The 24,331-nt window shown below is 29.6% G+C and overlaps 2 protein-coding genes across 18 annotated transcripts in view; both read right to left on the minus strand.

Moving 5' to 3' along the window:
* LOC126899969 (nuclear factor 1 X-type) overlaps window positions 1–14,872 on the minus strand; it is a 74,354-nt gene extending 59,482 nt beyond the window's left edge. For 6 of the 13 annotated variants that reach the window (XM_050675286.1, XM_050675283.1, XM_050675279.1 and 3 more), the window contains exon 1: window positions 9,524–9,840. In XM_050675286.1, coding sequence (XP_050531243.1) covers window positions 9,524–9,616 — 93 coding nt within the window. In that variant the 5' untranslated portion in view covers window positions 9,617–9,840. Of the gene's footprint in view, window positions 1–9,523; window positions 9,842–13,927; window positions 14,297–14,607 lie in introns of those variants that run through there. The other 7 variants (XR_007702761.1, XM_050675284.1, XM_050675282.1 and 4 more) reach the window with 5 other exon arrangements.
* A 4,100-nt stretch (window positions 14,873–18,972) lies between these two features.
* Window positions 18,973–24,331, minus strand: part of LOC126899961 (dynein axonemal heavy chain 2) — a 37,891-nt gene continuing 32,532 nt past the window's right edge. For 3 of the 5 annotated variants that reach the window (XM_050675263.1, XM_050675264.1, XM_050675265.1), the window contains 11 exons: window positions 23,983–24,129; window positions 23,618–23,924; window positions 23,342–23,558; window positions 23,073–23,264; window positions 22,470–22,654; window positions 21,515–21,854; window positions 19,880–20,030; window positions 19,668–19,822; window positions 19,492–19,587; window positions 19,274–19,424; window positions 18,973–19,208 (listed from right to left, as the gene is read on the minus strand). In XM_050675263.1, the coding sequence (XP_050531220.1) occupies window positions 19,054–19,208; window positions 19,274–19,424; window positions 19,492–19,587; window positions 19,668–19,822; window positions 19,880–20,030; window positions 21,515–21,854; window positions 22,470–22,654; window positions 23,073–23,264; window positions 23,342–23,558; window positions 23,618–23,924; window positions 23,983–24,129 (2,096 nt within the window). In that variant the 3' untranslated portion in view covers window positions 18,973–19,053. Of the gene's footprint in view, window positions 19,209–19,273; window positions 19,425–19,491; window positions 19,588–19,667; window positions 19,823–19,879; window positions 20,031–21,514; window positions 21,855–22,469; window positions 22,655–23,072; window positions 23,265–23,341; window positions 23,559–23,617; window positions 23,925–23,982; window positions 24,130–24,331 lie in introns of those variants that run through there. The other 2 variants (XR_007702759.1, XR_007702760.1) reach the window with 2 other exon arrangements.

Raw genomic sequence — 24,331 nt, forward strand, 5'->3', positions numbered from 1 at the left:
AAAAATAAATTATTTATTTTTCCTATCAATACTTTTAAAATATTTAAATAAGATCGTCGACTAAAAGCACTTAATGAATACAATACAATTCATTAAATAGTCAAAGAATACTAAATAAAATAATTTTGCATAGTGTATTTATACTAATTACAATAATAAGCTACGACTTTATAATTTTACAAATATAGAAAAAAAAAGTAATCCAATGTAAGACATTATCTAACTCGCATAATTTATCATCGTTAAATAATTAATTATCAAATATATACGAATTTTTAATTAACATGTCAATAAATTAAACAATACTTAATTAATATACTTTTCAGAAAACACATAATGTTTTTTAAGTAGCAAGTATAAAGACACAAGAACAATAAAATTATTAAATTGATTCGAAGTATCTATACCGGCACGAAATGAAAACAATGTGAGCATTTCAAATTGAATCTATTGTTGTGTTTAGCCGGTAGCCTCACGTAATTCATATAATTTTTCCAGTTGTCAACACAGTGACGGTTTGCTAGTAATTTAAAAACTGTGTACATTGTAATACAAAAGTTTCGCTGTATTTATACTATTTATTAAACAAAATAAACGAAAAAAAATATTTAGTGCTGTTACTATATTTACTAAGTAAAAAATAAAGTTTTAATGATACTGATTGATTTAAAACGTTACGAATATGTGTATATGTTATTATCATTTATCGCTCGAGTCGTAAATAATTAATTAATTGAATGGTGATATTGAGTTACAAGTAAAGGGACGATTGCAAAGGAGTGTCCAGAAGCATTTCCGACAAACGCTGCGCAGACATAGTATAGGAGGTACCCCAGTCATAAATCTTCGGAGGAACGTTCTATCTTTGCGTTCTATGTGACTATATTAATATTGTGTACAAGTGTCGAAGTTATGCGAACAATGTTAAAACATTATATTGCATTAATTTAATTTAATTCGCCATGAATGTTCTTATAAAAACTGATACCAATTAATTTCCTTAAATTTCTCTCTCATAAATCCCACTACAATTAACCATCTACACACAACAAAATATTGAAGTTGTTTAAACTGCTAACAATAATGTTAGTTACGGGTCCAGTTGAGTATTTTTGAATTTACGACAACCACCACACTGGACTGTTGATTTCAATACATTATTTTGATACATTTCAAAAAAAATGTTAAAAACAAAAAAATCAAGTCTTTTGGGTTATAGTTTTATGGATTTAGATTAAATTGAATCCAAGTTTAACTACAACCGATATTCTCAAAATGAGATAGTCGTTAATCGCATTAACGATAAAAACAGCAGTTGTTTTAACCCAATGAAAATACATAAAATCAACACTCCGCAATTTCTAGATGAAAATTTACGCGCATTACATATGATTATAACCGGAGTGAAAATAATAACTATCCAGTTTTGTACGTGTATGATAGATTCATAGATTTAAATGATTTAATTTTAAAAAACAATTCAAACTCTTATATGAAATATAATCTTAGAAAAATACAATGAGATAAAACTATGATGATGTAGATAATATATTTTACCACAGCTTAGATCATTGAATAATTACCTTAATCTATTGTCCTTAGAACGGAATATGATTGTTAGATATTTCAAAAGATGAGCATTTTTTAATCACTTGTACTAATGTGTTCAACATTAAAAGTTCGGCTTTGGTTTTTTCAGTGTAACTGACGAGTATACACACCGAAGCCCATTCGTCCATGCAAACAGTAGGAATGTATATGTACCACTTCGACCCATAAAGGAACAATAGGGACACCCGATTTCCGAAGAGAGAGGATACTACCACCAAGTACAAATCATAATTATTATATGACTGCAAAAATATTTAGTAGTTAGAAACGGGTCGGAAAAGTTGTGAACCGCGCCCGAACACGTTAAATCGGCACCGTCGTTGTTGTTTTGACCCTTTTATTCTCTCAGTAAGCTTATATGTTCTTGTCCTCTGCCGAAACACGGTTATCCGTCCAAAAAGCCTGCACAGACTATACCAAAGCGGTTTCGACGTTTCACAATAATACCCGCCAGACAAGCCGTTGCTCATTGTTTTTTACCCCCATCCCAAAATTAAATATAATTTTTTTTTAGTTTTGATTTATTAATGCAAAACTTATGCTCGAGACGACGTATCCCTGGTTTTTGTTTTTGCTTCCAGTTAAATTTAATTTATCGCAATGTTTGGGTTTTTTTTTTCGATTATTATTTTTTTTTGAGTACCTCAATTTTGGTGTGGAGAAATGCTTATAAATTCATCGTTAAATCGTCGTAGAGTTTTGCCTTTTTATAGTTTTTACTGCTTTATCATGACTTTTTCTCCATTGAGTTTGTGTTTCGCTTACATGTTAAATGCACATACCATAATACTCGCCCCATTCCGTGTTTGACGAAACAATCTCATAAGTTTCACCAACTACTCGTATTGCTTTAATATGGAAAGTTCAAAAGAATTAAGAAGACACATCATGTAAAATAACTACACAGATGTACAAAACGAAAGTAATGGACATGTTTGCTACAGTTGTGATCAATTTTAATAAGTTTATGCCAATTGCAAAAATGTAAGTAGTTGTTTTCAGAAATATGCAAACTTGTAACGGAAAAACCCGCATTCCTGTTGGTGGAAGAAAACGCATCTGCAAACATTGAGGTTTCCTATTACAATATATACAAGTGAAATCGATGCCGTTACAGCCGAGACTTTGCCAAGTCTAGTATGAAGGCCAAAGCTCTAGACGAATTGCATGCGAAAAATTGCCAGTCATTTGTTGGCCATTTACTAAACACTAGATTTGCTGTGTATACTACTACTGCCGCTGCTACTACGAAAACTACCGTCTACTGATCATACTCTTAACCGGCACTGTTTCTGCTTTACAACTATATAACTCCAAAACGCTGCAGCATACGCGTACACCGCTGACAACCGCAGAATTAATGAGTCATCATGCCCGGTCCTTTTAAATCCTCTAGACACTTAAATCCTTTGCAATCGTACACATACAAAAATCGCACAGACATCCCCTTAGATTAATTACCCTCAACCCTTGTTACATCCCACGACTTATCGATGTCTATCGATCCGCCGGTGCTCCCTAAATGCTCAACACATGACAAGTGGTAATTTAACGTTTTCATAATATTACATAAAGTTTTTTTTCCTTGATATTTCTTTGACTTTTTTTTTCAATTATAATAACTGCAAAATCCGTGATCCAATAGCCAAGTAAAAAATCTAGAGTTAAATTTAATTATCAGCATAATTCAAGGATAACAAAAATTGTTACATGACGCGTACAAATGTAAAACAATAATACTCATACAGTTCTAACCGTAGACCCATTGAAAAGACGACTTATTTTGTGCAGTACATTTATACAGCGAGCTGTAGTAATCTATTTTAAGCGTAAAGCAATCCCTGAACTAAAATCAGTAGGGAGTCGTGTCGATACGGACGGCGAAGAATTCTTTTTGAATGAAATATGAACTAGTAAAAATGAAATAATACCTAGTTTGTGGCATAAATCATTTAAACCGTTTGAACGCTGACTATAAATTGTGCAAGTCCCGTTTAGATTCATAAAGTACTTTTATTTTGACAGTCAATGTTTCCAAAACGTCTAGACGTTTTGCATATATCACTCCTTTCGAATAATATTTGAACAATTTTAAATTAAATATTGATTGATAAATTATTGACAAGTGTGATTTGTAGCAGTGAATTAAAAAATATAATTATGACATGTTGTTTTACCCGTCAGTTTGAGGAAACAAACGATGCATCCGATTCTGCTGTATGATCGCCCTTTCATCTGGTTAAGTGTAATGCACCGGGTAACAATCACAACAATAACGACTTAGTAATAATGCAATTGAATTACCGAGATTCTACCTCTGAATGGGTACTGTATATTAATTTGCCAGTCTCCAGAGACTTATTGAGAAAGCATACACACACCGTTATCGCAAACTTCTAATATTAATAACATAGTACAGCTGGTGTTGTTGTTGTTACTATATCGGAACGATTGCTTTCTATGATATTACACTAACTTATCAGCTCAAAGGTGTATACTGAACAGACAGCAAAGATGAGGGTTGATCGTCATGAATGTTCCCAACGGATTGCCAACAATATCCGTTACACATCGTGTAATTATAGATGCAACGGGACTCCTTTGATATAATAATTATTATTAACCAAACCAGAATGCTAATTACGTTTGACTATCCCCGGGGCGATCCTTTTTATCAATTATTTCGGCGATATTCTCCAGCTATAAGTGGTCAGATAATAAATAAGATATAGCAAAATTACAAAAACAACTAAACCACTTAAGTAACGCAGTAAATGAAATAAGTATTCCCAATATTTTTCAGTTGCAAAAACTAATTTATTAATAATGAACAAAGTGTACTACTATAAAAGTATATTAAAATATTTCTAGAGGTTTTAAAGACACAATGAACTATAAAAGAGACAAAAAAATATTGTTAAAATAAGAGCAAAAAGTAATAGCCTGAAGACATTTTGTGAACTTGTATGTTTTTTTTTTTTTAGTTGAATTCCACTAGGGTTTGAAAATTCAATTTACTCAACATCCATTTAGTTTAACTCATTAATCTCGTAACTATTTACTAATTTATTTAATTAAATAAAAATATAAATTAACATACATTTCACACATAAAAATCATACATTTATGTTTTACTGAAAATGGTACAAAGTAATGTCGTTTGCCTAACTGACCAAAAATATTAATGATATAATCGAACAATTAAAAATGAAATTCTATTTTATATTATAATTGTCGTAAAAAAAAATATTAATATTTGAAGACCGAGTTTTGTAGTCATTATTTAATAGCTATAAAACAGTAGCTAACAAGATTGCTAGTAAATTACCTACACAACGAAGAAATTTTATGGCCGTTGTTATACTGCCAACAATTACTCAAATAAAATAATATGAAAAAAATATAATAATTATGCAATAAATTCTTTTTTAAATAACTAACATAATAATTTTCATGACAATTAATTTTTGATGAATATGAATAAAATTTGAGTTTGATTCATTTTTAGTTCTTAAGTATTACAAAAATAATAATAATTATCATTTAATTAATTTAAAAAATATATCAATCTAATACTACATTAAAAAAATCGCTATCAAAAATGAAAACTCAACTTATAATAGAAATTTTATGTTCTATAAATTATTTCCTAAAGATAAAAACGTATTAAAGTAAAATTGTTTTAGCAAATAATTAAATAATGAAAAACTAATATATTAATATTTCAGTCTTTTTTTTTTTTTTTTTGTAGAATTAAATATAATGCAATAGCAAAACTCAAAGAATTTTTAGATAAAAAGTTAATTTCAATTTTGTGGCAACAATAGATGTTATTTTATTATGATCAAGAAATGTTAGATATTGTTCATTATTCCTCACGAACCATTAAAATTTTATTTCGGATGGAATTTTGAACAACTCTGTTTTTCTTTTACAATTTAACATGAACTATATTGTGTTCTTTAGACTTATATAACCTAATACTTTAAGTTTTTCATGATAATATATTTAATTGCATAATTAATCAATCAATGTCTTAAAAATAATTTAAAAAAACACATGTATGTGTTTTAAATAACACTTGTACCTTTTTTGACAAAACGATTTAGAATGAAAATGCAATAGGAAAAGTAGTTTTTTTTGTTTATGATATTTATAAATATAAAATAATTTTCTTGTAATTCGTTATACTAGATCATTTACTGAAAAATTAAATCTAATAATTATCCAGGTGCGTTAAGACATCAGATCGATTACCCGTTATAAATATTATTTTACTTAAATTTTTTATTTTAATTAGTCAGCAAATCTATTAAAATTCATTAATACATCCAAAAGTACTTAAGGAAGTATGAGGTGACTTCTTTATATTTAAAAAGGTCATATGTAATACATTTTTCGATCGTAATCTAAGTTTAGCCAAGGTATGTTAACTTGGGGCAAAGACAAATTTTACTTTTTTTCTATTTAATAAATAATTTTTTAAATAATTAAAATTAATTAATTATCTATTAATGATTGATTTCAATATATCAAATAGTAATTCTACTTAATTTAAAGATTTTATGGTGAATACTTATTCGAGATATTCAATTAAAGCTTGAAGGTGTCTATTGCCTCGTCCTCCGCCATATGATATGCCTATAGGCATATTATTTAGTAGATAAGATCATAACTCGATAATAAAGTTAAACAAACTCATTCATAAATTAATCAAGTTTTGGCTATCAATAAGTTTTTATTACACCACGCCAGATATTCCAACAAGTAAATAGTATGCAGCTGAGACAGACGTTTACCTGAAGGCTTATAAAAATTAATACTGTGTCCAAATTGAGTATACTGAAATGTATTAATACTCAATTATTATTAAGTATTATATCCAAATGCTCTTCATGTTATTGGTATAAGTGCCAAAGATCATTTCAAAAAATTAAAATAAAAAAAGACAGTCATTATTTGTCGGTGTTTACGATAGAACGCTATGATTTTTAGAAAAAAGATAAATTTATTTATGTTATAAAAACATTAAAACGTCATGATTTCACCAAATTATTTAGTGAAGCTGCTAACATGAACAAGATTAGTTAAATCGTCACACGCAAGACTTTTAAAAAAAATTAAAACAATTTCTTACAAAAAGGGATCAAATATTAATGATTTTTTTCCCCACTTGAACTTCTGCCAAACGATTTATTTTATTGTAGAGCTGCATGGCACTTCTGCGCTTTGAATTTTATTCTATTCCGTTATTAGTTATTACCATCTAACTGCCACAGATATGTTCGACTACTATATAAAATTATATTTATGTAATAATAAATAACAACGTTAATATGAATAGACAATACAGTTTGCGACATTTCGTCATAGAGATTTAATTTTTGATACGCAGAAAAATAACTTTACAATTATGGTAAATTCGCCCACCACATTGTAACGGTGTCTGGTACTAGCAATGTCACGTTATAGCAATAATATGTATGTGATCAATGACACTCAAACGCAATTCTATTGTCCGTCGTTTTATTATTGCAACAAATCTAAAAATACCAGTGATTCTTTCGAGTATATGTTGCACATCAAAAACTGTAGGCAGTTTAATTGAAATACACAAAAAAAAAATTAATCGCTCACATAATAACAAAACAATATAAATTCATTATAATAGAATTTATATTTGATACTTTTTTTTTTATTATTATTATGTAATAAATGGGATATTTTACAATGTAATTAAGAATCTATAAGAAATAAAAATTTAATTGCTCTATGCAACACATGGCTTGCACATTTATAAAATTAGCAAAAAACTTCCGACAGAGATGCTAAGAGTGTGTAAAAAATAAAAATAACACATCTATGACGCAAACTTAACATTTCTAGTGTAATGCATAAAGCAATCTAGTTATAGTGGATATTATCCTTCGTCGTAAATCTATTCTCGAATAAACGTTACTATGTAGTGCAGGCACATTTGTTATTAGAACCAACCACAAAAAAATTCAGTAAAAATAATACCAAATCAAGCAAACAAGGACTAATGAGGCTAAAATAAATCCTAATAATATTGTTTATAAAAGGAAATGTTAAATAATTAGCATTCTTACCGATAAAAACCGTTAATCTAAGTTCTTAAAACGAAAATTTAGTCATTCGTGAATAAAAAATAATAATTATCAGTATAACAAAACCTGTTTGGTGACACGCATTATAAACGACTGGTAAACATTTAAATGATCATGAATCTTTTATACGTATACACTAACAGATGTTTTCATAGTAATAATTTAACTCTATCACACACACACACCTGATAAGCAACAATTAATTACTTATTAATTAATAAGTAATACAATGGTATTACTCATATTTGACTTTTATTAACGAGACAATAAGATACACAGAAAAAGAAGTTTATAATTCAGTATCAGTATTGTGACCATCAAAATAAATATTTAAGGTTAACCCTACTGACATGTATCAACCACATGAGCCACCACATAAAACAAAGTATACATACGCTTTTCGGACCCCTTGTTTGCTCTTTGGAAATAGCTCCGGTTTGCTGAACATCTACAAATACCATGTTCGGGGATTAAATCGATTCAGGTCAAGGTCGAATGCCATTTAGGGAGGGTCGTCCGGAGGTGTATGCATAAAATTACCGGTAATTTATTATTATTTACTGTAATAGTAAATACTGAGGATTTGTACTGGTATTTTACAAAATGCAGTAACAACAGTGCGTAGGAAATTTCTAGTCGAAAAAATAATAGAAAATAAATAATACAGATATGTTCAGAGTCAAATAATTTCGACCTTAACCTCGACTATTAAGTTTATTATGCCAAAATCTTTGTCTACTAGAACTCTATGAGTTCAATCACTGAAGCGTTTGCCAAAAAGTCGGCAAAAGAAAAACTCTAGTTCCTTTTTTTTTTATCACAAAATAATTTCATTAAAAAAATCTGCCGACCAAATAAAACCGATTGTATAATGCTCAAACATTTATATGAACCCATGAACAATGTTCTAATCTTTTACGGTGATTTTATAATTGAATTTTATATTTGAGTATACATTGTATAGAATTCTAGCACAAATACAATAGAGTATAAACCATAAAATGTGTCACAACTACAATATTTTTAATTCGACGAAGTCGGGTTTAGTTAAGTAAAATCACACAATAGTCAATTATATTTCACGACTGAACTGTCACGATTATTGTGAATAAAAGTAAAAAATAATAATAATAATAACAATGAAACTTTTAACGATACACGAATAAAATATTTTAGTGTTTATGTCGAATGAGTCAATAAGTGATAATGAAGTACAATTTTATAAAACAGACAAGTATTTAAAAATAAAAATTGATGCACATCATTCGGTCGTAATCACTATTTATTAATTTTACAATATTATTTATATTCTCTTTTCGTGGTAAAAATACTTTGCATAATGTTTTTTTTTTTTTTTTAATATACTAAAAATAATAAAATCTACACTGTGTTACTTCACTGGATATCATTTCTAAATTACTAACGGTGAAATTTTATTACAATAAACAAACTTTTGTTTAATACTGGTATTGAATAAATATCTAATTACAACTGAAATAAATAATTCAAGAAAATTCAAAGATTCTTACAAGGTTGAAATATTTATCTCGCACATTCTCTTAATGTTGACGAAAGCCAATATTAAGATAAGTGAAGGATGGCCATGCAGAAGAATTAATATAATATATAAATTATACTAATAATGGCAACAATCATATAATTTTTAAAACATCGAGTCACTGTAAACGAGTTTCACCGTACGACTTAATGATATTAATTTAACAGGAAATAATGACGTCCACTGCAGAGTGCAAACGGATTTCAATAATTATTGCATTTTTTACCTTGTGAGGATAACACTGAGGATGCCAATTTGACGTTTGCGGGTATCCGTGTACGATGGCCGAGGGAGAAGGGTAAGTGCCGCACTGATACATTTGACTGTTACCCCAAACCAGGCGTGGGAACCCCAACTGGTCAAGTACTCCTATTTTTGAAATTCATATCACCACAGACACACGCGGTCGAACAGAGAAGACTCAAGATTGTTGATAAAAATCAAAGAAAAAACGCACAGTTTTCAACGGGCGCGCGCAACTAACACCACACGTATTAGCTGTTGTGGTCAATAACACGGCCGGCACCAACTCGCGGACAAGACTACCGCAAAGAAATCACACACGGTGACAAAAAAGATTTACAATTTAATATTAGGTATAGACGAGGCAGAGAGAGAAGTAAAATAGAGTGAAAAAAATCAATCACGTTCCAAGCTCCGCCTATTTGTCAGTACATCGGCCAATCCTATCCCACGTGTGATAAACGACCGCGGCAGTTACCTACATAATAATAACGTTGTGTATGTTATTGTTATGACAAGCCGTTGTACGATCATGATTTTTTACGGGCAATACTAAAATATTTGAAAAATTATAACAATTCTATAATTAAAGACGTGGCAGACACAATGTTTCTCATCCAAAAATTTCATCAATCGTATACTTTCAGGAAGTTAATTCATAAAACGTTATAAAAACTAAAAAAAATGTGTATTCATAAAACGATTAATTGAACGTGTAATATATTCAACACCTATATTCATTAAAGAAAAATATTGAGTGTTTTACGTTAGTCTCCTATAAATAACAGTGTAAACGATATGATTCTCCGAACAGGTAATTTATTTAAATTTACTTAAATCGAGATTCAAATTGTTAATAAAATATCAAAAACAGTAATTATGGTATAATATTGAATAATGTATTATACTACCATGTATTTAGTATCCGAGAATTATTAACACCAGGTAATGGCATTAGACAAGTAAATTATTTATTTTTTTTTTTTTTTCAAATGAGTCAATTTTACATTTTTGATTTTCTAAAAAAAGCCAAGACGAAATGCAAAAACAACATTTTTTAATTAAATGTGCGCGTATCAACACTCATCTGGTAATTAGAAGTGATTTAAAGATGACATTTTTAAAATGTCACGTTAACAGCAACAACGTGCAGCATTAGAGGAATGTGTTTCAATTAAATGTAATAAATATTGGAAAACGACGAGCTAAAAAAATTCAATAGATAATAAAATATAGTACTTTTCTGATGCTTTTTAACATAACTATTTATAATTACGAACTTTCAACAATTTACAATTACAGGGCATTAATTGTTTTAATCGAAACTGCTAACTCATTTTAGAAGTGTTTTTATTTTCTCCAAAAAAATATAATAAAATCACATACTAAACTTGTTCTGAACTGTGTCCAAAGTGCCTTAAGCCACCAGCTGATTTAGCGGACGGTTGCCAATCCGATGTAAAACAACGTGTGTTATCAATAGTCAATTATGTTATTCAATTAAAAATAAATCGAAACAAATGATATTGCAACACTCAAAAACGGCACGTTTTTTACCAATAGCTGATGTTATTAAATGTAATATTACAATGTATTTTCTAAGGGTTATTCGACTAATAAATTGACAAATGAATAACTTCACTATTAATTAAAATATAAACATGGTTCAAATATTGTTCGTGTTATCAGTATAGGACATGGTTTCATTTCTAAGTCATTTTAAGTGAAATGAAAAAATTCCACAGTTTTTAATAAAATGTTGTGTTACTCCAGCCGTTTTAATAGTCAAAATGACATTAATTGTAAGCCAAGTCTATACAAGCACTTATTCAGAACATAAAGAGTTCGCTGTGCGTTTTAGACAACTCTCTGAGCGATGATTATTTTATTTATAAATTATTTTTAATCCACCAAACTGAAATATAGAACGGACGTGCACTAAAGTGCTTAATCTTGCTCAGAGTTGATTTAAAAACATTGTATATTATTTTTGGAGGAACGCGCCAGTTACTATCGTATATCATATCCTGTTATGCCGTACAGTATATTCATTGTGCGGAACACAGTCTTAGTTTAGATTTGTCTGTGATTTTAGTCGAGATAATCCAAAAACGGGTAAGTCGAAACAATTGCAATTTTGAACATCGAAATCGACGAATAACGTTTTTAGTAATATAATGTTGTCATCATAACAATTGATTTCTAGCCAATTGATATTTTATACGAGTGTCGACAATATATATATATTAAAATACATTAAATACAAAGCATACAGTTTGGATTAAATTCAACACCTGAATTAGCTCATTACACGATATCGATTTACATAAATTAACGTGTTTCAATTCAAAGTTTTGGAATGTTCACATTATGAAAAAAAGTGCGCAAGAATCGTTTCCGGACTGTTAGGTGGTACGGTTGGTCCTTTTGAAATGCCGAACGGACGTGCGCGACAAAATGCTCCGCCAGCGACTTCCCCTTATTATAATATTTTTATGTCACGTCACTCCCTTCAAGGTCGATCAGTCCGAAATTGTACTCAAGTAACCGATTTGAAACGGTCGAGAATATTTTTAGATTAATGAAACTTGCTAAATTTGGATATTTAGCGTCGGTTAGATTGGTCTGGATAAACGGCACGTATGTTTTCTAAAAAAAATTCTTCGTAAAATTACGCGATCAAAACAACCAAATGGACGTCTATAAAATAGTGAAAAAGACAAATGTGCAAACAGATCGATAGTCGTACTGATAATTACAATGAAATGGATACAATCGAATTCAATAGTACTGATTAATAGAGTGAAAACAGTAAATGAATTTATGCTAAGACTAAAAAGATAACGGTCATAAACAACTCGTCAAGCAAATATTCACAAATTCGAATCGTAATAGAATTATTTTACTCGTACTGCGATCAGTCACTAGGCCTATGAGATCGGACGAGGATGTATCACACACGGAAATAAATTTAGCCCCGTCTTATCACATTTCAAATAATAATTATACGCAGTCGTCCGATCTAATAGCGTTTTTCAGACGACATAAACATGTGGAACGTTAGCAATTACTCAAACGTCTATCCGGAGCCTATTTAAGAATTAACACAAATATTTTGAAAGCATTACCGTAAAACAATGTATGCGTTCGATTATTACAAACACACACGTGAGTACGGAACACTCATTATTAATAGAACTCGGAGTCTTCGATATTCTATAGTGTACACGAACCACACGGTTATTACAACAGTAATACACCAAGTGTCCCTAGCTCCAAGTTCAGATTCCGCACGATCAAAGTTCTATATTTAAGCCTGTACCGTTGTAAGCGTACACGGTGCTGAGAACGAAAAAACCGAAATAGAGGAAATACTCTTCCTCGCACACCCAAAGAAAAACCTCAAACAATTTTGATAGAGAAATTTTATCAAGGGTTTATGATAATGTTTTATTAATACGAACAAAATAATTATTCTTATAAATAATTATTGTTCAAGACAAGAAAAAAAATGATCATATTGATAAATATATCATAGATTCAATAGTAATGATATATTTATCAAATTGAACAATGAATTTATTATATAGATCGAGGTTTTTCTCTGGGTGCAGAAGATCGCATAAAAATAACGTCGTGTCGGTTTTTAGAGATTTGACGGACCAATTTATTCGTTACCGGCAGTGTTCAAAGCAAGCAAAACGAGTGTCAAGATAAGTAAACATTTTGTGTTACAAAAGTTTAACTTTCCCGCTAAAATCTACTGAATAGTTTAAAATTAGGATCGATAGTTTAAACATCAAACGATTTTTGTGCTGACAAATAAAAGGGCTGACACAACAGATGTTTGTTTACATTCGACTGATGTGTACAGTTATAATGTGTTGAGCGTCTCAAGCATCGCAATCATAGTATAATTAATCCATAAAAAAAAAAAAAAATACAAAGCACAAGCTGAGTTACAAAAGACCGTAACTCTCTTATACGTTTTTTTATGTTATCCATCGGTAAATTAATTTTAACACGACTAAATTACGATTACGATTTAATTCAAATTCGTTAAGGCGGGAAAAATTATTTAGAGATTTTCCGGGTAACATTTTTAGTGATAAAGTGTACAGCAATTGTATTTCTAAGTTTATAACTTGATAGTGTATTGCGAAAATTGAGCTCGGGACGACAGCCAACATTTACACCTGCCCCAATGTCATCACGCAATTAATGCGCTAGACCGTTTAAAAATAATTTTTTTCAAGCCGGTAAAAATGATGTATTGTACGCTCTCCTTCGGTACAATTGTTTCAATCGCACCGCGTGTCCTATAACCACTACGTGGACATGACTAAACTAATTAAAAACTAAGTTTTAACAAAGGGATAATTCGCACCTGACTTGAAGAAGGCGCCTGCAAATAGTTGGACACATCCGGTTCTATCATATAGTTACGCAGCGAGTCCGGAATGAACATTTTAACTTTTGGCAACAATAATTTAATATCCCACGGTGGGCGTCGGCCGCGTACAAGGCACCGCCGATTGATGTTAGTTCAATCAATTGCTGCGAAATGTAGTTTTCAACGAGCACCGTTCACCGGCCAGTTCACGGTGAGCCGACCGTATGACAGCACTGGCGTCGGCGTCATGAAAGACAAAAGCACGTTGTTCGCACGGCGACGAAGATTTCCGCTATCGAATTCGGCAGCCGTGTAACGCGAACACTGTGCGGGCGTACTCGCTGGACGCGCAAAGCGGTTTGTCAGAGCAGTGGTGCGCCTAGGCGGCGGCAATGAACCACGCGGTTACCCGATGGGCGGTCCTAACCCGGGGAGGAGCGAACGCCGTTCGGCAGCGCTTGCGCCAGCCCCCCGACTCTACGTCTACCGCCACCCCCCTTTGGGGAACTCTTACAGCACGTGCGCCTCGTCGATCACCAACTCCCACCCCGGCCGTCACCGGTACCCCCGTTGTATCTGCGCGGGTGTCCCCTCGGCCGACGTTTAAACGCAACACCGTACATCGCAGTTTTAAGCGTTAATTTATAGCGGCTATCAAAACTATTGAAACTCACCATAATTGCGGCGTTTTTTTTTCTAGTTTTGCTGGATATCGCTTAATTCTACGTTTACCAAACGGCCCATTGTGTTTCCACGTTTGTCACTGCTAACAGCACTGTAGCGGTTGTAGACGTCGAAAAAAAATTACAATAAAACTATCTGGTTAAATGAAAACTGCGGGCCGTAAACGACGAGGGACACGCGCGACCGGTGCGAGTTGTATGTCGTTGCGCGCGCGCGCTCGCGAGTGTTTGCCGGCAGACTGAGGCCGATCGTGTTTGTGTGTCTCGGCGTTCCTCCTCTCACTCCTTCTCGCTCTTCAGAGGACACAAACACACAGCATCCAGCGGTGGCTTATCCCCGGGCCGGGGCAGTTAACACGATTACACATGTGTGTGTGTGTGTGTGTGTGTGTGTGTACGTATATAACTTGTGTGTAAGACGGACGGCGGATGGCTGTACGGCAAAAATAAACTCTCCTTCCCACCGGGCGACCGAATCTATTTATAAATCATGTACACACATATACGCACATGCGGCATCAGGAACACTTCAACAGCTACCGCAGTTTTTTGTAAGCGCAGTGCAACGAACTCTGTTTTGGTTTGTCCTTTTCTCCCAAAAGTTATCATCGAAACACATTCTTTAGAGGGAAACACGAGGGGTCCAAAAACGGAGAAGGTATGCTGTCCATGATTTTAGATGATATTTTTTTCCTATTATGAACCTCCACATTTACACCCGACCGCAACGATTCATTTTTTAACTAGAAAGATTATCAAAATATTAGCATTCCGTTTCGTATTAGACGCGGATCAGTGGCGTTATTTAGGGATAGATTCAGAAACAGTTGCAATTTAAGTTGTTTATTCGTGTCGATTTAAAATTTTTCATCGGAGTATTTAAATGCATAATAATTATCTTTTATGTGTACTATTTTTATCGAAAACTCTGATATTGTAAAAAAGACAGCCAATAACCGAGAATAAGTTTGTAATTGTTTTTACCAAAATCCACGTGCTAGAAAGTAAACGACAAAAACACCACGTCCTGATTTCCGGGCCGAAAGCGGCTAAGAGTTATTTATTTATAGTAACGATGTAACAATTTAAAGATGTGTCCAGTGTCGCTACTGTCGACTATTTTTCATAACAAATACATGACAAAATTAAAAATAAGACAAATATTGATTGTCTGTGGCGGCTTGCGGTTAGGCGTTCAACCCTCAAAAATTGTATTTAAATAGAATTTCTGGATGAGCCACTGTTGATTGTCACTTAATAATTAATTTGTTCGACGCTCAAGTGTTCACTTATCACAAAATGTAATTAACACACATTATTGATACGATTCCGATTTTTTACCGTTTTTATTTCATAATAATACGAATTTGTTTGTTTTTTTGCATGTGAGTAAAAAAAAAGTGTTCTTTTATTTTAATAATTTATGTACAATAAATTATTTTTAAACATATAATTACACATACATACACGTATGTATAAATGTGTTGTTTGTAGACGTTTACAGTCGGACCTCGCTGGTCTTATTTGTACTTAGGTTATAATACCGCTCAAAGTTCGAAGTATTATTAATGGGAGGCTTGAACTGGAAACTATAAAAATTAAGTAGTTTTACTTTAAATATTTTAATAATGCCCCCCGCCCCACTACCAACAAACGAAGAAAAATGACTTTGAAAAATTTAACTAGCTTAAATAGTCATTTTTATCGTCCGCTTCTTCTTCTAACATTCCTAGAAATAAAAAGCATTCTAAGCTCCTTATTTTCACGCACTAGTTTTTGCAAACTCATAATTTGTATTCTGATTTCTTTTATTATATGGTTACTCACCAAACTGCTATGGACACGATTTTATCAGACCAAGTTGACAATACTTACTTAATAATACGCTACCCATTTTGTTTAATTTTCTGAATATTTTGTCATACTCTATTCGTGTATTAACCAAAGTACCGTCTTAGGACTAGCATACTACCTCACGAGGCACTCTGTGTGGTCAACTCGATCTGTGGCTATTATTAAATATCTAGTCGATATTTAATAATCATTATAATCTAATTTAAAATATAAAATAACTAATAAATGATAATCAAAATAAGTAATTTTATAATAATTTTTAAATTTATTAAACCAAATATTCTGCATCAAGTAAAATGTAATATAAAATAAATTAATAAAATGACAGTATGACATTTATATTTTATAACTTACAGGCAAGTAATAGAATTTTCACATAAAGTATTAAACATTTGTACACAAATATGACATTTTCATTTCTATTTATTAAAATTTTCCCTTACAATATACACTCTAAGAACTTACAATAAATTTATGTGAAAATTCGGACATTTTTAGCTTCGATGTGAGGTTGAGAAGGTATTAATTTTACTATGTGTTTTTTTTTTTTTTTTGTCTGTTACCACTTTTACTCACCGGATCGATTTCTTTCAACGATATGCCAAAAGTTCACAAATCAAATTTAGTTGAAGAGACATTGCCCTTAAAAATTGAAAAAATTTCCCTCATTCTCCGTAAATGAGGAGTTCTACAAAAAAATTGACATTTTATAAATCAGTAATTTTTGACATTATTTTTAAACTACTAACTTATTCAAAAATTGACATATCAAAATAATTTTTTTTAAATCGAAACCTTAGGCGTTTCCCATTTATTTGATATCAGTCTCACCTTGTGAGAAAAAATTTCTTATTCATATTAAAATATTTTACTATATGGTTTTATTTTGTTTCTTTCGTTAATTTTTCTCAGCTCGCACTTAACTAATTTTAAGACCAATACGTTAAAATCGATTTTAATCATATTATAATATATTTAATATTGGAAAAAATCCTATAATCCTAGCAATTTAGACAAATATCTCAAAAATATGCTACTATAAAAAATAGTTACTTCAAAAAAACTTTTTTTAATTAAATATCTCCAAATTAATAAAATTTTGTTATTGTACTGAATTACACAATAAAATCATATCACTAAAATAAAATATTTTTTAATGGTCATAGACCAATATATATTTTACTAAAGTAAATTTTTCGATTTGACTTTAAGACTGAAATTAAATTTTTTCTATTGTCTCATTTTTAAGGTTATTACTAATTAGAAAACGAGTTTTTACAAACCAAAAAATTTAATACAAAACATTTTTAATCAAGTTATTAATAATTTTTAAAAATAATCCGTGCAATATTTCAATTCAAAATGTCATTTTTATGAAAGTTCATAATTTAAAAATGTTGAACTTTTAAACACTTTTTTAGCTCAACTTGCAAGTTTAAAATTTATATCATTAAATAGAAAATTTTATAATGAATAAAAAATTGCATTTTTTAAATTGGTATGTGATCAGGAACTTATATAATTACTATTAATTGTACTTAATGAACCTATGAAACAACTTTTGAAAAAATCCCAAAATTTGTTAAAATCACCAATTATATATTTTGTATTTATATTGTAATAAATCGTTTAATAGAAGTCTTAGTAATCATTTCTATATAACTCTTGGTATTTGAATAGACGGTACAATTGAAATATTCAGAACTATATCTTATAGTATTCTACAATATACTGATATTCAAAAATATTCCGTACCTAGCTTCGCCTATGATTTCATCCGTTGTGTTGTTTAATTTCGTTTTAATCTATATTTTTTGGTTATTTTTTTAAATGTTAATATTCGTTTTTAACTAATTATTAATATCAAAAATTAGTGGTGATGGAAAAAATCTAATTGCAGTTTTGAAATCAGCGTGAAAAACTGTTTAAGAAAAGTATATTTTTGTCTATGATGAAAATTCCTTTTATACCATTAATTCATAATTAACAATAAATTATTTTCTGAGTAGTTTTATATCATGTTTTACCAGTTTTATACAAGTTTCTCATAAAATAACTACTTTATAATTTTTTATAATTTATATATAAAAATTACAATACTATATTATTAAATATCAATTTCAATTTAGTAATAGACTTTTTTTTTCATATATTATACTTATAAATCATAGAACAACTAATTAGGAATAATGAAGGAAATAAGAGTTAATTTTGCTTTTGGAATAATCCACACATTTCTTAAAATTAAACACTATCTGCAGATTTGAATTGCAGCGTTTCTTATGATAGTGATTTTAATGTCACTGTCAGATGTCATCTATATTTGTCCCAACTATGTCACGTCCACACTGCGCCGCGACCCTACTGTATTTCCGTTTTTTTTTATAGTAACTTTAATTTTTCCAAAGTACAATTTCAACGTGCGTAATGACAATAGTAATTATATTTAAAATTATTAAAAATAATATGAAATTTTATAATATTATAAATTATATAGCTTTTTAGTATAGTTTACAATATATGTATATACTGCAAACTTTCAATGAAAGTTAAATGTAATATATATAAATATATATCCTATGATTAATTTGACAAGCTAAGCAAAACAGCTGCTGCTCTTTTAATCCAATGATTTGGTGGTTCTATTCCACTATTTAAATATAATCCAACAACAAAAGCATCTCTTCCTTGTATTCCACATCTACGTGGATAGTAATACACTGGGCATAAATAAAAACCTAGAAAATTCAGTAAAGTCGAGGTATTTATTTAAAATAATTATTTTTGGTGAACATTTTCATACTTTTCATTTTTCTCTTGACATTTTTAACCGGCTTGAATTGTATAACTGGTAATTTTGCAATTAATTGTAAAGGTTTAGGTTCACACAAACACGAATTCTTATGATCCCAATTAGCTCCTTCTAAATAAAGACTTCGTACATACACACCCTTCTAAAATAATAAAATGATTAGGTTGGATTATTTGACCACCGACACTATTAATCATAATCTATTTTACACTGGGAGGCATGACAATGTCCTTCTGAGGTATAGTGATTGGTATAAAATCCCATTGAAGTAAATCTATCGGTACCGATGAATTTCTTGATTCCATCTACAAAAAAGAAAAAGTATCGGTAACCAGATGTAAAGTAAAGTACGCGAATGTCAATTGAATATTAAATGTTATCTTACTTGTAAAACTGCAGTTAAAAAGCCTGTAGGAAAGGTATAAGCTCCCAACCAAAATAAAATTGGTTGACGAGCTGTGACAGCCCAGATAGTAAAGTGATTGATCCTCTCAATCAAATCCTGTGTCCAAGCTCCCAAGTTCATAAGTGAAGGATAGGCTAAAAAACAATTTCCATTAATAAATGTACATTTTTGCTTAATTAAAAAGTCTCTACCTTTGAGCCATTGACTTGGTACCCTACCCTCGTCTAGGCATTGAAAAACTTCCTCGAGGTCTGACGACATAACAACTAAACCTTGAATACTTTTTTTTAAATTTATCAATGATGATTTAATATTTTTCAACAAAGTGTTATAACGTAAAATCTGTAAAAGAACATTTTATTAATAATACTTTTTTTTTTTGGCAAAAGCATTTCCATGAAGAATTTTCTATTTAAAATGGTAACAATTAAATATTACTACTGAATTATATTTTAAAATACCCTTGAAAATGTTTTATTTTTTGTTAACACCTTTTGTTTATAATGTATAATACATATATATACAGAGTGGCCCACCACTCACTGACAACTTAAATAACTTTTGATCCAGTTAATATTTTTAGCTGATTTTTTTTTTAAATAATAGTTATACGTTAGGTCTATAGCTATATCTCAATAATTAATTTTTTTACATTTTATTAAAAATATTAATTATTTTTAAATTTTAAATAAAATGTAAAAAAAAAATCTAAGATAGCTATTTTGTAGAGTAGAATTTAAGAAAAATTTTAGTAAAAAAATATCTTATTAATATTCAGTAGTAAATATTCTGTAGCGTTTTGAAGTTTGTGAAAATTTGAATTTTCATGTACTATTTTACGGTATTAAACATTGAAATACGTATTGAGAAAAGGACAGAAGAAAACGCTATCTTTTCATGATTACTGTGTATACATATGATGATAGTGTGTATACATTACAAACTTGGCATAAATACCATGATAAGAAATTAGATAAGGCAATTATTACTTATCACTCTCATTCAAAAGTATATTGAAAAGATAGCGTTTTCTTCTGTCCTTTTCTCAATACGTATTTCAATGTTTAATACCGTAAAATAGTACATGAAAATTCAAATTTTCACAAACTTCAAAACGCTACAGAATATTTACTACTGAATATTAATAAGATATTTTTTTACTAAAATTTTTCTTAAATTCTACTCTACAAAATAGCTATCTTAGATTTTTTTTTTACATTTTATTTAAAATTTAAAAATAATTAATATTTTTAATAAAATGTAAAAAAATTAATTATTGAGATATAGCTATAGACCTAACGTATAACTATTATTTAAAAAAAAAATCAGCTAAAAATATTAACTGGATCAAAAGTTATTTAAGTTGTCAGTGAGTGGTGGGCCACCCTGTATATATATATATATTACTAACAAAATATCTTATTCATTGTTTATTATTTTTATATAACTACTAAAATTATTATTTCATTGTGTCATTATCATGCATTCGATGGACTTATTATAATTTTTACTTCGACATTAATTATCACTATGATTACGAAACACTTATCGACTTAACTAGTTATTTGCTCAGATGCTCTTGGTCTAAGGCTAGGTGGAACCTCGCGAAAAAAAATTGTGACTTGAATTAATAAAATATTCAAAAAGTCATACTGGAATAAAATATCCATCTTGCATATATGCAGTAATTAACGCATATATGCTATTTATAAGGAACTATTAAAAATAATTTTAAATTACTTCCAGTCGTTTGTATTGAACAATAATGGTAAAATATGTATTGATATTATTTATTAGTTCTAAAATTTAAAATAAAAATGAATTACCTCTTGAAGTAATACCACATCTAGAGGACTTCTATTAACTCCAATATTTCTTACTGTTGTATCATAGTCAATAATATCTGGTACTTTCTGTAAAATTTTAGATAAAAGCATAAATACTTTTTCTTCTTTGTGTTCTTCGACTACACCTGATGATTGTCCTTGCAATGATATAAGAGTTTCACATAAATTATAATTTTCTCCCATTAGAGATGCCATATCTGAGTTAGGGTGTTGCCCAAAAGCTTGTGGACTATCTACAATTGGCAAAGTCATAATGAATTCTCTATATGATTGTAGATTACCATCACGTGGAATATAGTACATTAATAATGAAGACAACCTAAATCATTAAACATTAACATTAACAAAAAATCTTTAAATAAATATGCAGTGATGGGAAAGAACGCATTCATGCAAAAACGCTAATATGGACATGTTTATTTTATATGAACTATACACGATAACGTTCAAATTTTAAAAAATGAACTTAAACGTTTTTAGTTCGTTTATTGCAAAGTTCATTATTCTGGATTCTACTATTTGAGTTTATATAAATATTAATGTATAGAATTTAAACTAAACAATTAATTTTATTTATTTTTTAAGAAATAATATATCATAGTATGGTAATGATATTTTTTTAAATTTTAATAAGATAAAAATTCATTCGTAAGGATTTATTTATTTTAAAAAAATGGATTTATAAGTAAATCAAATTTTTACAATACAAATTTGAATGAAATTATTTTATATAAGGACGTGAATTTAAAAAGAATGTAAATCAAGTTAATATTTTATGAATCATAAATCAGTTCATATTTTATTTAAGGAAATTAAGCTTAAACTAGTTCACTCTTAAGAAAATTATTCCTATCACTGTAAATATCTTAATAGTAAAGTACTTACAGGTTTTAATTCTTAAAATTTATATTTAAAGAAACAATTCTTATTTTACCTATAATATGGTATAGAAATGGCGTCTTCATTAAAATATTGAGCAATATATGTATTTAAGAGTCGTCTATCCCAATCATCGGTCACATGACCACCATAACAAATTCCTGCAATTAAGTATTTTAAAGCATCCCAAGGTGTTTCATTATATTCATCCAAATATATTGATAGTAAATTTTCAGACACCTTTACAGTAAGTTTAAGATTTATTCTAGTGATTTTATATGTCTTAATTAGACTATATTTGTATTCTATTGCAAAAGGAAAAATGTATAATGCTGAACATTTGAAACATATTTCACAAATTGTGAAATTGTAAAATTTATAAATATTAAAAAATTATTCTACATTTAACTACATTTACATTTAATTTTTATTTAAAAATTAATTAAGAAATTAATCGTAACTTCTATAAAAGTATGAAATTACAAAGGAATAATTTTGACATGATGTAATATGTTTGCTAGTTATAAATTAAAGCATAATATAATTAAATTAAAGAAAAACTGAATTCATGAAGCTCTAACATTATTATGCTTAAAATAATACTAATTGGTATGTATAGTTAAAGATTACTAAAAACAACTAAATATATTTTATTAACTTCGAAATCAGAGTCGTTGAAACTGTAAACCACGTTCCAACCAAGCATTTGAAACTTTTTCCTCTCTACTAGAACAGAATGAAAGAAACACAACGCAAACAATAACTTTTTGTATTTATCCTGCGCTTTACATTTAGAAAAATTATCTTCGTTAATATTTTGGTATAACCGTGTCATATTTGCTTTTAAACCCTAGTTTAATCAATAACACATATTTTGTTTAATAAGACAATATTTAAAAAATAAATATTTGATCATATTCATTTTACTTTTGGAGGTTCAGTAGTCATTTTAATAGCACTCTGTAATATGGCAATGGGGAAATCTGGATGTGGACTAGAGCTTAACCATAACCTAAAGTTTGGATGACTTTTTCCATCTTGCATTATATCAATTATTTTATCTAAATGTGACATCCACGAAAGGGATAGATGACAATTAGCCAGGAACACCCAATGCCCTTCTCGTTGACCAATGTCAATCAATCTGAATGAAAATTTTAGATTTAGTTATTATTCAATTTTACAAATATTGTTTATAATTACGCTGTTGCTATAGGTGCCTGCCCTTGACCTAATGAAAGCGTATGAAATTTATCTTTCATATTACAGTTGGTTGCGAGACTAATTAACATATTTGTAGGATCAACTCCAGGAGACAATACAAAAATTAATGGAGTTTTGTTGCTTGAATCTTCCAATACACTTTTAACATCCATTACTGGGGGTTCAACAAATTTTGGTCCCAAATTTTCAACGATAAATTTTGATATTGAAAATGATAATCTGTCAATTCTTAAACATCTTATGAACAACATTTGTTGAAATGAATTGCATATATCTTTCCATTGACCTAAATAATTACTACTATAAAAAATCATTATATTTTAAAAAATTAACGGTCTATTTACCAACTAATGTTAATGTTTCAGGCTCAGGGGACATGTACCATTCTTTCCATTCACGTGAAAATTGTTCAAAAGATTTTGCTATACCATGAAAACCTGGCATTTTGTCTAGTTCTGTTATATTATCCCAATTAGTTAACGGCAGCCATGCTATAAAGCAAAAAATTAAAATTAGATGTTTTATTATAATTAACATATAAAAATTAAGTTAATAAAACATTACAGAAAGGTTGTGGTATACAGGGTGATCCATTTAACATTGACCAGCAAATATCTCAAAAACTATTTATTATTTTAATAATTTTTTTAGCTTCGATGCGAAGCTGAGAAGGTATTGGTTTTACTAAGATGT

Source organism: Daktulosphaira vitifoliae, unplaced genomic scaffold (assembly GCF_025091365.1).
Source record: "Daktulosphaira vitifoliae isolate Bord-2020 unplaced genomic scaffold, ASM2509136v1 Scaffold_2, whole genome shotgun sequence".
Lineage (NCBI taxonomy): Eukaryota > Metazoa > Arthropoda > Insecta > Hemiptera > Phylloxeridae > Daktulosphaira > Daktulosphaira vitifoliae.